This window comes from Chroicocephalus ridibundus, chromosome 8 (genome assembly GCF_963924245.1).
Source record: "Chroicocephalus ridibundus chromosome 8, bChrRid1.1, whole genome shotgun sequence".
NCBI lineage: Eukaryota > Metazoa > Chordata > Aves > Charadriiformes > Laridae > Chroicocephalus > Chroicocephalus ridibundus.
This window is the reverse complement of record NC_086291.1, coordinates 39,046,638-39,062,430: the sequence shown is the minus strand read 5'-3', so window position 1 is coordinate 39,062,430 and position 15,793 is coordinate 39,046,638. Positions and strand designations below refer to the sequence as shown.

At 55.4% G+C, this 15,793-nt stretch overlaps 1 protein-coding gene across 4 annotated transcripts; it reads left to right on the top strand.

The window, feature by feature from the left end:
* The first annotated feature begins 305 nt into the window (after window positions 1-305).
* On the top strand, window positions 306-15,683 carry LOC134519766 (E1A-binding protein p400-like). 4 transcript variants are annotated; one of them, XM_063344350.1, is made up of 5 exons: window positions 306-1,192; window positions 1,327-1,590; window positions 10,721-11,756; window positions 11,897-12,075; window positions 14,851-15,683. In XM_063344350.1, exons 3-5 carry the CDS (start codon window positions 11,357-11,359, stop codon window positions 15,226-15,228), a joined length of 957 nt encoding a protein of 318 aa, XP_063200420.1. In that variant the 5' UTR covers window positions 306-1,192; window positions 1,327-1,590; window positions 10,721-11,356; the 3' UTR covers window positions 15,229-15,683. The 4 variants fall into 4 exon arrangements, with proteins under 4 accessions (XP_063200420.1, XP_063200418.1, XP_063200422.1 ...); XM_063344348.1 differs by lacking the exons at window positions 306-1,192; window positions 1,327-1,590 and adding an exon at window positions 1,978-2,163; XM_063344352.1 differs by lacking the exons at window positions 306-1,192; window positions 1,327-1,590 and adding an exon at window positions 2,253-2,674.
* Window positions 15,684-15,793: the final 110 nt, after the last annotated feature.

Genomic DNA, 15,793 nt, shown 5'->3' with positions numbered 1-15,793 from the left:
TGGGGGTGTTATAGTGTCCGGGGGGGAGTGGGGGGATCAGGGTGTCGGTGGGGTGGGGTGGTGAGGGGGGGGTGTCAGGGTGTCCGAGGGGGGCGGGGGGCGGGGAGCGGGGTGGGTCAGGCTGTTCGGGGGGGTGGGGTGAGGGGGGCTCAGGGTGTCCGTGGTTTGTGAACAGGGGAGGGGGGGGAGTGGGGAGGGGGATCAGGGTGTCCGTGGGGTGAGGAGGGGAGCGGGGGGGGGGCGTGTCAGCGTGTCTGTGGGGTGGACCATCACTGCCCCAAACCTGCTGGCCACACTGTTCCTGACACAGGGCCAGGATGCTGGTGGCCGTCTTGGAAAGTCTCTCGGTGCTGCAGTGGGGGGATTGTACTCTGGGAAGCGTCTTAAGGGGGCCTACAAGAAAGCTGGGGAGGGACTTTTTAGGATGTCGGGTAATGGCAGGACTAGAGGGAATGGCTCTAAACCAGAGATGGGACGATTCAGACTGGACGTTAGGAAGAAGTTCTTCACCATGAGGGTGGTGAGACACTGGAACAGGTTGCCCGGGGAGGTGGTGGAAGCCCCATCCCTGGAAGTTTTTAAGGCCAGGCTGGACGGGGCTCTGAGCAACCTGATCTAGTGGGAGACGTCCCTGACCCAGCATGGCTGTTATTCTCTCCTTTCTTCCAACTAACTCATTACACATGAAATTTTGAGTACTGTAGCTTTAGTTCTTGAGTTTTATGGTGCTTTATTAAACTCTTTAGCCCATTCTTGTGCTGCCCATTTTTGTCCATACTTAGTGCAACCACTGGACTAAGGAATACTTAATGGATGTGCCTGTCAGATAACAACTGCAGCCACTGGAGAGTAAGACATGGTACATTTGAACCTCTTCTCTACCACGTTTTAGCAGCAAATCTGAAAACCATTTTATGAAAGATGGCAAGTACTGCTATCTTCATTCAATAAATGGCAATCTGGACTAAAGATTAGGCCTCACAAAGACAAGCCAGAAGTCTCAGCCTGCCTTACCTGCAGGACCTGTGGCTTCCAGCAGGTCCAGCGACGGCCTTTGAGTGCTCGGTCCCAACCCAGTCTCCACCCCACAGACTGCTGCAGAGAGAAGGTCCGGCGGGAGATGCCGTGCTTCCGTGGGCAGCAGGGATGGAGGCCAGGCTTGTTTCGACTCGTCTGGGCTCACTGCTGTTAGGTAACGTATTTAAAATCATCTCCTCTCTTGGCTGTAGCACAGCCATAATGGCTGGCTGATCCCAAAGCCACATGCCCCCATATTCTCATAATTCTCATATCCCCATAATTCTCATAATTCTCTCATTTCTCCAGGGGAGGTCAGGTGCGTTCACTGAACCAGCAGAAAAAAATAACGCTGCTGTGAAAAAAAGGAAGTTTCCTGCCAGTTCTCTCCCTGAAGCAGCTCCCTGCGGAGTTGTGGGCAGCGGGGCCAGCCGCAGGACAGCGGTGGCAGGGTGCTGGGGGGTGGGTCTGACCTCCTCTCAGTGCCTGCTAGCCGGCGGCAGGGCTAAGCCTTAAGGCCAGGCCTGAGCAAGAAGAGGCGTTTGAACATCTTGTCTGGGGGCACAAGCAGAGGTGAGAACAGGTCAGAGCATGCGTCTGCTTCAGTTTCAGCGCGAATGGCCCCACCATGACCTTCTGCCCCACGCCAGCCATCAGCCCGGCACAGGCAGCTCACCATCACCACTGCCATCCTGCCCAAGGAGCCAGTGCTTCCAGGTCTGGGTGGGACCTCTAGGGATGGCACTGCTGCCTCCTATGGGGTTTCTCCTCCATCCTCTGACACAGGGGCCACCAGCCACCTGTGAGCTGTGGTCCAGGACAGCGGGTCTGCAGCCTGAGGCTGCAAAGGTGAGGTGGCTCCTCCTGGTCCTGGAGCAAGGCTGCCCTGAAAGAGTTAAGAGGAGAGCTCCTCCCTCCCTGTACATAAGTCTCCTCCTGGGTGACCTTCCCGGCAGCCTTTGCTGGCTCTGCCCCAACCAAACAAAGAGGGCAGGAGCTTTTCAAAGAGCAGCCTCCCAAAAAGTTGGCTGCTGCAGAGCTGGGCTGTGCTGGGACCCTGGCTGGCCACAGCCACCGGAGGATGCAGCAGCGGCAGCAAGTTGGTGCCGTCGCCTGGGAGGATCCTGGCAGTCGTCTTTAGTCCCTGTATGTGGATGCTCTGCCTGTTCGCTTCTGTGCGTTAAGCTGTTTGGGGTGCTGGGAGCGTGACGGGGAAGGATGGAGAGAAACTTCTCACAGTGGCAGTTTGACGGGGGTGCAAGCGGCAGGGATGGGTGGCAGGAGGCCAGTGACAGTGAGCTCCTGCAGGGCCCACGGCCATCCCGTGCTCAGCGGGGTGTGGGTCTGGGTGGCATGGGCCACTGTTGCCCGGCACGCAGACCGGGGATGCGCTCGGAGCGGGGATGCAGAGGTCTGGTGCCGTACTGAGACTCAGTGTCACAGCCGGGAGTGGTGTGTCCGATCTGAAATGCCGCCCTGCTGTCCTCCAGCCCCTTCTTCAACTCAGAAGCCCGCCTAGCAATGTTGCAGCGGAGGTGCAGACCCTCTTTAGAAATTGCCTGTGTGTCGATAGATTGCTGGGCGGTGCATTTAAGGCAGCAGACAATCACAAAGCTGCTCCAGCCAAGACACTGCAGATGAGCAGGAACAGAGCTCCGTGAGTGCTGCTTTTGAGTTTTGCTTCTGTGTTTTTCTGTCCCTTCATTCCTGCATTCTGGGCTGTCGATGACAACATTGCTTTTTACTGCTATCTCTGCAGGCGAACTGCTTTGCTTGTGGTGGTAGATGGCGGTTAGGACTAATTAGACAGAGTCTCTAAATGCCACCTGAGGCTGAAAGTGCTTGTCCTGCGTGTTGCACCGTCTTGCAACTGGGTGCTTCATTTTTCCTTCGTGTTCGTTGGCTTTGGGTTGTGGAGCCCCAGCGGCATGGTGGCGCGGCCACAGAGGGCTCTCCCCGAGCCCCAGAAGATGCAGGTGATCGGTGGGTTCTTCTGCCAACAGCAGCACTAAGCCACTGGCGTTCGTTTGTCACGGTGAGGTGCCAGGTGCCGCGTACCGGGCATTACTTCATGCTTGCAGGGATTGCGCTACGGCACTGGCTCAGCCCGCAACCTCTTTTCCCTGTGCTGTAAGAGCTTTGGTCCATCTCCCGGTTCAGTCCATCGCTCCTTCCGCACCCGTGTTAGAGGGAGGTTAGATGTGTGGCTGGCTTCAGAGAATACAGCCAGCGTGGCTTCGTTAGAGGAATTGCAGGGTGGGGGGGTTGTCTTCTGAGGTCGTGGCAGCTTTTCATCCTAATGTGCAGTAGCCTTGCCTATCTCTGCAGAGAGTTGAGATTAGCCCCAGTTTCCATTGGCTGCTCTGTCCGGGAGCTGGACAGCAGAAAAAGGAGATTTTGGGGGGTTTCTCTCTAATCTGCAGAAGGAGGTGAATTTAGCAGTTTAGCTGAAAGGCTTCTAGGTGATTTAAATCTTCAGCAGTAGTCTCTGAACACCTGGCCTGCCCTCTCTCACGGTCTGAGGCTGATTCTTGCAGTGGACACCGGCAGGCAGGCCGTGGACAACCTCAAGACTCCAGGACTGTCCGCACCTGAACGTGCCTATGCACACATTTGTATTTTGGGGCTCTTAGCCTGAAAACTGTGCCATGACTCGCCTTTTCTCTGTTTTCTTGCAACACTCACAAAGCATGCCCCCGACTGCCTGCTCAGTGTTAACCTTCCTCAGACCTCCTGGTTTCACCTCAAGGAACAAACTTGTGGTGAAACACGTTACACTTTGCAGTGATTTATTTGTTTCCTCTTCAGGCTGTGAAAGACACTAGAAATTCAAGGTATGCTTGTGGTTTAGCCTTTGCAACTCTCTCTGCTGGAAGGGCTGCGTCTTTGGAGAGCAGACACTTAAAGCTGCAAAACACTTTAAAGAGGGGCTAATGCTGACTGTACAGATACAGGCAGGGCAGCGCCGTACTTGGCATTTGCTGTTCTTGCCTGAATAATGAAGCTCAGCTTGATGAGTTTGTTCAGTCGCAGGGCAGAGATGAATTTCTGAGCCTGGATGTGAAATCCAGCCTGTCCCTCTCCCCCAGGGCCTTTCCAGGTGGTCTGTGAAAGCCTCTTGTTCCTTCGAGCTGTGGTTCCATGGTCATTAATATCAGGTCTGGACCCTCCAGTTCATTTCTTAGTACAAATTTGACCTTTACTAGGCACAGCATCGCAGCCACGCTGAATTTGTCAGACCACGTGATATGGCGTTGATGTTGACCTATGTTTTGGGCTGTAGGAGTGCTGACCCACTGCGAGGCCTTGTTGTACAAAGCTACCCATCACTGCCTTTTGATGCAGCATCACTGCTTTGTGCTGCGTGGCTTGGGACGCTGCGACTATCAGGGTGGATTTTCCTGTATTCCCGAAACTCTTCCTTTCCTTCCCTCAAACATGAGGAACCACTACTATGTTTATATTGTTGTTACCCTGTGCCCCTAAAAAATCCTAATACTCATTACATATATATATACACACTCCTATTTATCCTGTCACCTTATCTTTGTGCCCTGTTCCCCAGTTAGCACAAGGCTGTAGTGGCGTTGTCTGGGTCAAAAGCAAACGATGCGTATCAGCCCACCCACCATTTGTTTTGCAACCCCCAAACTGTTCCTTAGTGAAACCTCGCGGGGACCCAACTTTCTTCAATTTGCACATACTGCAAACCTTAGAGCAGAACCTTAAAGTTTTGCGTTTTCCATTTGAGGATCTAATTTTCGAGGTGTGGCCGGGCAGGGGGCTGGCTCTGCAACTGCTCCGAACGCAGAGCCCGAAGGAACAGGTCGGGTGTCCAAGGTGACAGAGCACAGTGAGGCCTGGGCTCTAAATAACTCACTTCCAAATCCTGGGCCAGATATACAACCCTTTCTTCTCTGCCGCTCCGGTGCCTGAAGAACAAGTTGATTGAAAAGCTTCTCATGGGGTTATCCCTTCAGAGCAGGGGCCGACACGGCTCAGGGAACAGCAGCACCATCTAAATGCAACTGGCCCATCTCCTTTTAATAAAACCTGTAACAGAGCTGCTCCTTCACCGATTTTGCAAGGAAAATCAGGGCCCTATAGTGTGGGATACAGCAGTCTGTATGGCTGGTAGCAGTTGTTGTTGTTAGATAATGTTATCGCTTCCACGAGGCTCGTCAAACCCTGCAAAGCAGTGACACTGCGTACAATCGCAGCCTGGGAGAAACGGCCATTCTGCTCTGGCACAGATCTGCCTGCTTTGGCAACATTTCCGCGTAGGACACCTAATACTGTTAATCTTCCTCCAAGATAAGTACCGCTAAACCACATGGCTGGTTCTTTCTGATTACCTGTCTCCATGGAGCTAAGGCTTTCCAGCCTGTTGGTACAGCACTGAAACTGTTCTCTAGGCGAAGAGCTAAAAACTATCCATGGCCCTTCAAAGCTGTGCTGGTCCGGCTCTGAAATAGGACCCCGAGGGCAAGAAATCAAGCGGAGCATTGCCATACCAGCTCGTCTTTCCCGTCCAGCGTGGCTCACTGTGTTCACAGCACTTTTCTCTGCAGGGTGAGAAGGAATCCTGCGTTCCCCCAGCAGATTCACCCCTTCCACAGCATCTTTGCCTTCGCTCTACTTGAAACTCTTCTTGCTCTCTTGGTTGCAAGAAGCTCCTTTCCGTATATGAATCCAGTGTAAACCAGCACCGTCCACCTTGTGCTTCTGGAGGATGTTTTTAATATTTATTTTCCCCTCTGAGCTGCTGCAGAGTGAAAAAGGACTCATCTTGCCAGCTTTTGCAGTGGCTAGAACGCTGTGAGAAAGCAATAAAACCGAGGAGGATGGATCCGTGTCCTTCCCCAGCTGCTTGCAGCTGCTCCAGCTTCCCAAAGGCATGCTGGGGATCTGAGGAGGGCTGGCAATTGGAGGCAAAGAGAAGGGTTCGCAAGACGACCTCACTGAGCTACTACCAGCCACAAGGCCCAGGGCGAAGGGAAGTCTGGCAGATTGGTCTTGTGGCTCCATACAAGGTCCATGAGGATCAACGCCCCTTTGCTAACACCTTCCCTGTCTTTATTTTCATGCTTTTGCGTAGCCTGGGGTGCCCTGCGCAGCCGTTGTGAATTAGTCAAACTGTTTCGCATCCCATGCCCTGGTACACTGGCCTTGCACTGTACAAAGGCAGTTCAAGTTGAAAGGAAAGGAGTATACCCATATCTAACTTTGTCCTTCATGGTCCTACATGGACCTTCTTAGGGCAGGAGTACTTTGCACTCCGCAGCACAGCAAGCTCTTGAGTCCAATGTGCATTGGGATGTTAACAACGTAAAGCGGCTGTTTTCAATCGCCGAGGCCAGACGTGATGACCTGCATCTTCTCGCTCTCCGTGGGTTGCAGCTTTTCCATCTCCCGCTCCTCTCTCTTCCTCAGTCACAGCCATTCTCAGCATCAGCAGTTTGTCTCACTGGTGAGACACGTTGCTCCACCTTGGCATCTGCTGCCCTTGTGGCCGTGCCGCTTCTGAAATGACAGATTGAAGCGTGTTGCTCTGGTTAAGTCCATCCATGGCTAAATGCCTGCCTCTCTCCAAGGCTGTTCCATCCCTGAGGGCCAGGCTGGCTGCAGGCGTGCTGTCGTGCAGCTCACCCAGATGACTTAAATAGCCATTGAGAAAGCACAACTCCAGGGTAAAGCGGTTGCATGATTGTGGCAGGGCTTCACTGTCCGTTGAAGACTCTGCAGGGATCTGATTCTTCCCTGCTTCACTTCAGGATGAATTTCGGAAGCAGATTTGCTTGCACCTCCCCAGGGCCAAACCTGCTTGGGTCCAAGAGCAGGCTCGCAGTGGTGAGAGAAGGGAGAAGTGAATTTTCCCACACACGAGCCAGCTCTGTGGTCACACAACTAATGTTGAACTCTTGGGGAATCTGGTGTTCCAACCCTGGTACTCAGGGCTGCAGGAAGACTGGGGGAGGGACCAGCGGCCGTGCCGGCCGGTGGGTGTAGGTGTGTGCAGGCAAGCGGGGGACCTCTGCCCATGGGACTTGCAGGATGGATGCTGGGGAGCTCCTCTTCCTTGGGTTCGCCTCCCAGAGCTGGGGCTTGCGCTGGCGCAGAAACAAGCCTGCTGCTTGCCCTAAGGCTAATGGTTAGGTAACTTCACCTGGGTTGTAGGAAACTTGGATTCATGCTCTTCCTCCTTCTCAGACCTTAAATCCACTCTGCGTGGAAGTGAACCCTGGGGCGTGCAGGAGTGCTGCCTTCTTACTCCTCTCTTGAGGCTATTCCATTTTGTATATAATATTTTCTTGGCCAGAGAGTGGGAGAGCTAAGGAAATAGTCCTGGTGATGAGAAGGTTGCTCCAGGCTCTGGGCTGTGTTTCTGTGGATAATACTGCATGCAGTATCGGAACGGTTATGGAATAGAAGCGTTACCAGCAGTGATGCCCGGTTAAAGGAGCTTTCCCAGCTACAACTAAGTACTTAAAAGACTTCAGGCACTGCAAGGATTCAGCAGCAGCTGAAGAAAGGGTGGCTGATCTGAAATTTCGACAGACGCCTAAATTGGCAGGCTGAAGCAAAATTCCTTTCGCAGGCCTGGCTCTCTAACAAAGCACGCAGCTGCTCACAGAAATGTGTGTGTCCAGCTGGCTGGGTGAGGTCTCGAAGGCAACCCGCCGAAGGGCGATACTTGGAGCCCGTGGTGCTGCGTGACAAGCCCTCTCCGGTTGCAGCCGTAAGCCGAATGTTCCAGTCTCTGCATCTCAACCCTGCGAGTCCGCATCCCGCTGTGGGTGGGGGAAGGATGCTTGCAGACCCCTGAGGGATCACACTGAAGCTATCGTAGCTCGCGGGGGAAGGATGTTGCGTCCAGACAGGCATGACTGCAGAAATCAGGGCTTGCAATATGACTTGCGGCTGTGGCTGGTGCACCACGCGATAGCCAGGTAGGTGGAGGGAGGCTTGTGATTTCCGAACAGGGGCTTCTTGTGCCCACACACCGCTCACAGCGCCTGGGCTTTGTATGGAAACCTCCAAACCAAACAAGACTCTGTGGTGCTGCTCTGTTTTAGAGATAGCAACGGCTGAGTCAGCCCAGATGAGATTGTTCCAGGCACTTTCTGGAGGAGATGAAACCTTTCTGTTTTCCCGATATCCGCAGAAATTCAAAGGGGTGAAGGCAGAGATTAAGCTCACATGATTGCAGTGCTCTGAATTTGCTTCCCCTGATGTGCTCACTCTCCCTGTCCCCCTGCAAAGGCACCACTTGAATTAACTTCTCGACTGGTGTAAGAAACCTTCAAAGGAAACACAGCACCCCCAGCCTGGCCCTGAGAAATGAAGGGAACTCCGTCCCTGATGGAAAATCACAGGTCTAGGAAAATCCCTGAATCTTTCCCTTTCATTGATTTTTTTTTTTTTTTTTTATTTTCCTTCTGCAAAACTTATTGGAGAGTAACAAACATCTTGTAGGCCAGGTGAGTGTAAAGGTCTCATCTCCGTGAATGTGTAACTCGGGCAGCTGTGTTGCATGAGCTGCGTGCATGACACAGGCTGCGGCTCCGTTGGGAAAATCCCCTTTGGAGAGGGAGAAAGAGGAGAAGGTGATGGACTCAGCTGGGGAAATGAGGAGCAATGAGGGAAACTGCAAGTTCACAGCAGGCCCTGGATAAACAAAGGCATAACTAGAGATGGAGCCAGCCCCGAGTTGCCAGAGAGGCTGACTGCTGTGATCTTGGAGGAAATTGCTGGAATACTGTACTGCCTGGAGGGGCGACCTGTTCCTTTCACTGGCAACCCATTTCTCCTACCCGACAGGGTAGAAGGTAGCTGCTGTGCGCTCTCGATGTAGGTGAGGAGGATTTGAGCTGGATTTCACTCTGCCCTTCTGCCCGCACTCACCTCCTGCTCGCCAGCTGGACTCTGACCCACAGACTGCTTCTCTGAAATGGGCTTCCAGGTCTTGGTCTACCTCTGTTCAGAAAATACCTATTTTTAAAAAGCCCCGCTGCAGAGACAAGTACTGTTCTTGAAGCCTGAGGAGCCTGGATGAAGGTAGCCTTGAGCCCCGGGGGCGTTGATGATAGCCCCGTGGAGCTGTTGCTCGCAGCCATGTGCTGCTGGTTCGGAGCCACGCTGCGGCAAGGAGCCATCCTGGCCAAACTCCTCACCCCATCGCCCCTCCAGCAACTGGGGGGCTGCGGGGGAACACCCGTCACTGGGAATGCTGAGCTGATGTGGGGTTAGTGGGGCAGGGATGGTCTGTACCTCCCACGAGCCGTCCCCAGGCCTGGGAAGGCAGGGAAGCAGGAGATGTGCAGGGCGCTGGGGAGCATCTGGAGGAGATGAGCAGGTGAGGAAGGAAGGAGCGGGGACCTGGTAATGTTACAAGACAAGTCACGTCTTCAGTGAAGAGGGAGGTGGGGGAGATGCTGCATGGAATCAGTGCATCTCCAAGGCGCTCATCATCTCTCCTCCCATGCGGAGGCTGGATGAAGGGTGCAGGCGTGGGACACTAGCTTTCCTGGCATTTACGCAAACTTTGCGTTTCTGTCACTAGCGGTTCTAGAGTCCTCTGGCCATGCCTGGAAATGCTCTGGGAGGAGGGCAAAGCTTCTTGCCAGGGCCTGAGCTCCCTGTACCTGCAGTCACAGCTCAAGGTGGTGGTTGCCTTGTAGCATCTCCCCTTGGCATGGAGAAGGTTGGGCCTTTCTGACGTTTTCCTCTTGCTCTGCAATTGCAGTCCCTGTGGCCAGGGATGTCTGTTTTCCTACATCCACTCCACCAGCTCTTATCTAAAAGGTCCCTAAAACACATAACAGGGCATGGGGAGGCCTTTGGATGTAAACAGATCTGGATCAAAGTACAGTCTACATCTCTGGTGTCAATGTCTCTTGCCGCGGAAGAAGTAAAACGCAGAGGGGGGCCCCACTCTTGTGTTGAATTAAATGGCTCCATTTCTCCCTCTGGCTTTCTATGGCTGATGTACAATAGTCTCTGCGCCTCCTTGGCCAACAAAACACTTAATCGTCCTTTTTTAGATCCACGTGTGCCTGGGGAAGTGGGATTTGGAACAGTTTCCTATATCACATCTGCTTGGCAGCAACCACTTGAGGTAGCCTCTCTTGTTCATTGCTAATCTGAAAAGTGTTTTGCTCTCTTATGGGAGTTCTTGGAGGCTATTTATTTTGGTGAGGTGAAACCCAAAAGTATGTCCTTTAGGCAGCAGTTGCAGCACCGAGTGTCCAAGAAATGCCTGCAGATGAGGGAAGCTGATAGGAAGTGGAAAAACCCCTCCACCATAGTTGTATACACACATACACGTGTATGTATATACACGTATGGGTATATCCCTGTGTGGGTGCATATAAACACGTATGCACCACTCCAGGCAGTGTCCGTCCCGCTGTGATGCCTGCAGCAAGGCAAGGGGCTGGTCCCGCCATGTTGCTTTGCACCAGGGTGCGACCTGGCGAAGAGGGACCTGCAGAGGCCGTACTGGCAGCGCGGTCCCTGCTTACGCCACCCATGCACGCGCAGCGAGTGTGACCACGTCCTGAGCCACTGTCCCCTGACTGACACCACCAGCCAAGGCTGTACACGTGGGGAGAAAGGGGAAGCATGGGAGGCACAGCCGTGACATTTATACGTGCCTTCTTTACAACTGATATATAAATGGTTGCTTTTTCTTCTCCCAAAGGTATGGGGGACAGTGTCATCTCCAGACCCAAAGGGCAAGGCTCTGTGACACCAAGTTTCCATGCAGTAGCTGTCTACGTAGGCATCCCTGGTCCTGCTCACCGTAACCTTCCAGGCCACCAAGGAGATTCAAAGCTCCAGCAGAGACCTGCCAGCCTCGTGTGATGAACCGCCGCTTGCCAGAACTTGCACTGAGCTCCCCGGGATGCTGAGCTCCTGACCACTCCTGATTCCTCACTGTGCTGCTGGCAGAGGGGAATTGACGTCCAGTTTGGGACATTGGGCAGAGCCAAGCCCGTTACCATCGTCTGTGCCCTTGGTGGACTGGGGCACTGGGCTGGACCCCCTGCTCTGAGGAGGATCCACATGAACAAGGGACAGAGTTTAGGCTGTCCCTAGTCACTCTGGTGGGAAGAGCTGCCTCCCTCCTCCTCTCAGGCTGGGAACCAGGTCACTGCTGGAAGCTGGAGATGGTGCCACATGGACCCACGGCCGGGGCCAGCAGCCTGGCGGCAGAGCAGTAGCCGAGCCCGAGCACCATCGCTGGGCTTAGTGCTGCCCTGGGGGCTGCCGGCGTCCCCGCAGCGGCCGCGCTCCGGGGATGTAGGTGCCGGGCGCAGGAGAGGTGCCGGGAGCGATGGGCCGGCTGGATGACCACGCCAAGAGGAGGATCGTGGAGCTGCGCAGGGCTGGGCTGAGCTTCCGCAAGATCAAGAAGGTGCTGGAGCTGGACGACATCCGGGTGACACCACAGGCCGTGTACCTCTTCCTCAAGCGGAAGAGCGTGGAGCCGGGGCCGGCGGCAGCTGGCTGGGACGGGGACCAGCCCTGGCCCCCGCTGCGGGGGCACGAGGCTGAGCCGCCGGGTGCCCAGCCCCCCGCAATGCCTGGCGGGGTCCCTGCAGGCAGCCGGGCGCCCTGCCCCGCTGGCAGCCAGGACACCAAGGAAGGCATCCGGATTGTCAGCGTGGCCTCGCTCTGCAAGGACAGTGAGCAGCTCGGGGAGAACCTGCCCATGGGACTGACCCCTGGGAACGGTAAGGCCTGGCTCCCCGTGTGGGGGGTCGCCACCATGGCCACCCCATGGCAGCGCTGGGCCAGGGAAAGGGCTCCCCGTTCCCTGCTGGGAGCCTCCAAGGGCCTCCTTTCAAGGCGTTTCTCTCTCTGTCCCTTGCAGGCGATGATGGCTCCACAAGTGTCCCCTTGGCTCCAGGGAGCTGCCCCCCTCCGGGGGTGCCAGCCACCCTCCCGGAGCCCCTGCCCAGCCCAGGGCGGCTGGTTGCACCCCCCACCAGGAACCCAGCCCTGATGATGAAGAAGAAGATCGTGGACAGGGCCATCCTCCTGCAGAAAAAGGTAGGAAGCCAGGCTGCACGGTGGTATAGGAGAGCCCGTCTGCTCCGGCCGGGAGTTGATGCGGCACTACCCACTGGGATGGCCCCGCACAGCGCCCTGCTGCATCCAACCTGTGCAGATGGGACAGGCCATTGGGGATGAAAGACTCCTGAAATGCCCCCCAGACCTCTGCTAGCTGCACTCTCCAGGGACGCTTGGCCACAGCACTTGGCAAGCTCGTCTGGGAAGCCCCTCTGTTTGCTGCCCACCTGCTGCAGGCAGCACCCACTGCTGCCCTTGGGCAATGTTAGCCACAGTGACACCCATTTCTGCCAGCGCTGGCCTCCAACCTGCAGCTCACAGACCCCCTCTTTAAGGCTTGGTTTCAGCACAGGCTCAAGAGGTTCCTCAAGCCACCACAAGGACACCAGCAGCTTGGTGCTGCGCCAGGAGATGACAGGCTGTAGCAGGCCAGGATGGGGTGACGCAGCCAGGATGGCCACGGTCTGGAACACGTCCAGCTGCCGGAATCCCTAAGTACACCCTCGCCTTGCTGTGCCACGAGACGCCCAGGCCATGGCCATGCATGTGTTGTCCCAGCAGGTCCACATCGCTGTGGCCATCCCACCCACCACGGTGGGCACACAGCCAGCTGGCCGGCTCCACGGCCAAGCCCAGCTCTGCTGGCCGCTGCAGCGAGCCATGGGGCAAACATAAGTGACCCAGCAGTCCCAGGACCAGCCCTGGGTAGGCTGCCAGCAGGGTGGCACGGCTATGGGGCTGCCCCAGTGCCCAAGGTTTACCCCTTCAGAGCAGGCTCCAACCTCCAGAGACTTCACTGCTGGGAGATGCCGTTTCTCCCATGGAGGACGGTAGGACACTTGCCTTCCTCACCATGGCGTCCTGGGTACGCAATGCAGCCACGAGTCAGGCTGAGCCTTCTTCCACGGCCCTCTCTTTGCTCAGACACAGCAAACACCTTCTCCAGCCCACTCAGGTGTTTCTTAAGAGCCCTTGCTTGAGAGGGCACAGGTTGTTCAACACCCTTTCCAGGAGAAAGGCTCCTCTGAGGTTCAAAACCAGTATGTGATCCCTCTCAGGGAGCAGAACGGCCCTTTGCTTCAGGGTGCAATAAAAGAAATGGCGAGGCTGGAAAGAAAAACCCAGGATACGCTATTTCTGTCCCTGCAGAGAGCAAACACAGGCCTCGCATCAGCACGGGCAGCCTGGCTGCCATCCAGCAGCATCCCCCACTGGGCGGCTAAGCACATGCTGAGAGCAGCAGGGCGGCATGGTGACCCTGCAGCAGTGCATAGGGGCTGGGGGGATCACAGAATCACAGAATGGCAGGGTTGGAAGGCACCTCTGGAGATCATCTCCTCCAACCCCCTGCCAGAGCAGGGTCACCCAGAGCAGGTGGCACAGGAACGCGTCCAGGCGGGTTTGGAATGTCTCCAGAGACGGAGACTCCACCACCTCTCTGGGCAGCCTGTGCCAGGGCTCTGCCACCCTCACAGCAAAGAAGTTCCTCCTCATGGTTAGGTGGAACTTCCTATGCTCAAGTTTGTGCCTGTTACCCCTTGTCCTGTCCCCGGGCACCACTGAAAAGAGCCTGGCCCCATCCTCCTGACACCCACCCTTTCAGTATTTATAAGTGTTGATAAGGTCCCCCCTCAGCTGACTTTTTTCCAGACTGAAGAGACCTAAATCCCTCAGCCTTTCTTCATAAGAGAGATGTTCCAGTCCCCTCATCATCTTGGTAGCCCTTTGCTGTCCCCTCTCCAGCAGTTCCCTGTCCTTCTTGAACCGGGGAGCCCAGAACTGGACACAGTGCTCCAGGTGTGGCCTCCCCAGGGCAGAGTAGAGGGGGAGGATGACCTCCCTCCACCTGCTGGCCACACTCTTCTTGATGCCCCCCAGGATGCCATTGGCCTTCTTGGCCACCAGGGCCCATTGCTGGCTCATGGGCATCCTGTTGTCCCCCAGGACTCCCAGGTCTCTTTCCACAGAGCTGCTCTCCAGCAGGTCACCCCCAACCTGTCCTGGTGCAGGGGGTTATTCCTCCCCAGGTGCAGCACCCTACACTTGCCCTTGTTGAATTTCATAAGGTTCCTCTTTGCCCAAATCTCCAGCCTGTCCAGGTCTCTCTGTATGGCGGCACGACCTTCTGGTGTGTCAGCCACCCCTCCCAGCTTTGTGTCATCGGCAAACTTGCTGAGTGCAGCTCAGAAGTGCAACTCAGAGTGTGGTGAGGTCTAGAGGTCCACAACAAGGTGATGGCTTTCTCTCATGCCTTGTAGAATCATAGAATCATGGAATCCCGGATTGGAAGGGACCTCAAGGATCATCTGGTCCAACCTTTCTTGGCAAAAGCAAGGTCTAGACAAGATGGCCCAGCGCCCTGTCCAGCTGCATCTTAAAAGTGTCCAATGATGGGAAAGCCACCATTTCCCTGGGGAGACCATTCCAATGGCTGATTGTTCTCATTGTGAAAAATTGTCCTCTTGTTTCCAATAGGAATCTTCCCAGGAATAACTTGTACCCATTGCCCCTTGTCTTTTCCATGTGACTCCTTGTAAAAAGGGAGTCTCCATCTTTTTTGTAGCCACCCTTTAAATACTGGGACATGGTGATAAGGTCTCCCCCAGGCCTCCTTTTCTCAAAGCTGAACAAACACAATTCTCTCAGCCTTTCTTGTAGCTAGGTGCAGAATAAATCCTTCTCCTGCTAATCGCCATTAAAGGAGCATCTGATAATGTTTCACCTTCCCTTCTCTCCTGCCTCCCACCACTCCAGGTCAAAGATGTCAGCACTCAGACTGCCCTGCCGAACCCTGCAAGTCCTGGAAACCAAAGCCTTGCTTGGGGCGGACCAGTGCTTCCCCCCACTCCCAGCTCCCATGCCATTGCCGAAAAGCTGGATACTGTACAGACAGAGATCCAGAAGCTGAGCCAGGCCCTGCACGCCGTGCTGGAGCGGCAATGCCGCCTGGAGCGCCAGCAGGAGCACCAGCAGCGGCTGCAGCAGGAGGTGCTGATGACGCTGCAGCAGCTCAGCTCCACCGTGAGTCATGGCACGGTGCCAGCGAACCAGCCCTGCGTCCCCTTCAGCAGTGTGGCCGAGCCCTCGCCCACCGTGCCAAACTTCAGCCAGTTCAAGATGGAGCTCATCTGACCTCACGTGACGCCAGCGTGCTCTAGCAGCGCTGCGCTGATGGCAGGATGAAGCCGTGAAGAAGAACCGCCTCTCAGAGGCTGTGGGCAGCTGCCTAAGGATTATGTGGAGCACCCGGCGGAGGAGATCACCAGTGCCTCACGTTTTCAGCCCTGTTGACTGAAAGGGGCTGCCTGGCACAAGGGGCAGGGCAATGGAGAGCTGAGGCCTTGCTTCTCCTGTGCTGCCCATCCTGGGTGACACTGGAGCTGGCTGGTGGCCCACGGACTTCAGCAGTGCAGACAGGCTGCCTGCAAGCAAAGGCTACAACTAAGAGAGACATAGCTGGGAGGCGGGTCTCAAAGAAAAAGCGGGGCTTCCTCTCCTGAGGGTCAGTGCCGTGACAATCAATCACAGAAAGGCTTTGCGCTCTCTCTCTGCAGAGCCTCGTTCAGTAAAAATCTCCATACACCCTGGTTCGGAAACATTGTGGGATCTCTTTCTTCATTTTACCTACCCCTCGACCCACCAGCGAACAGGTTGGATCCGTCTTGGGCGCTGCCACCACGTGTGGAGCTGTGCAGGG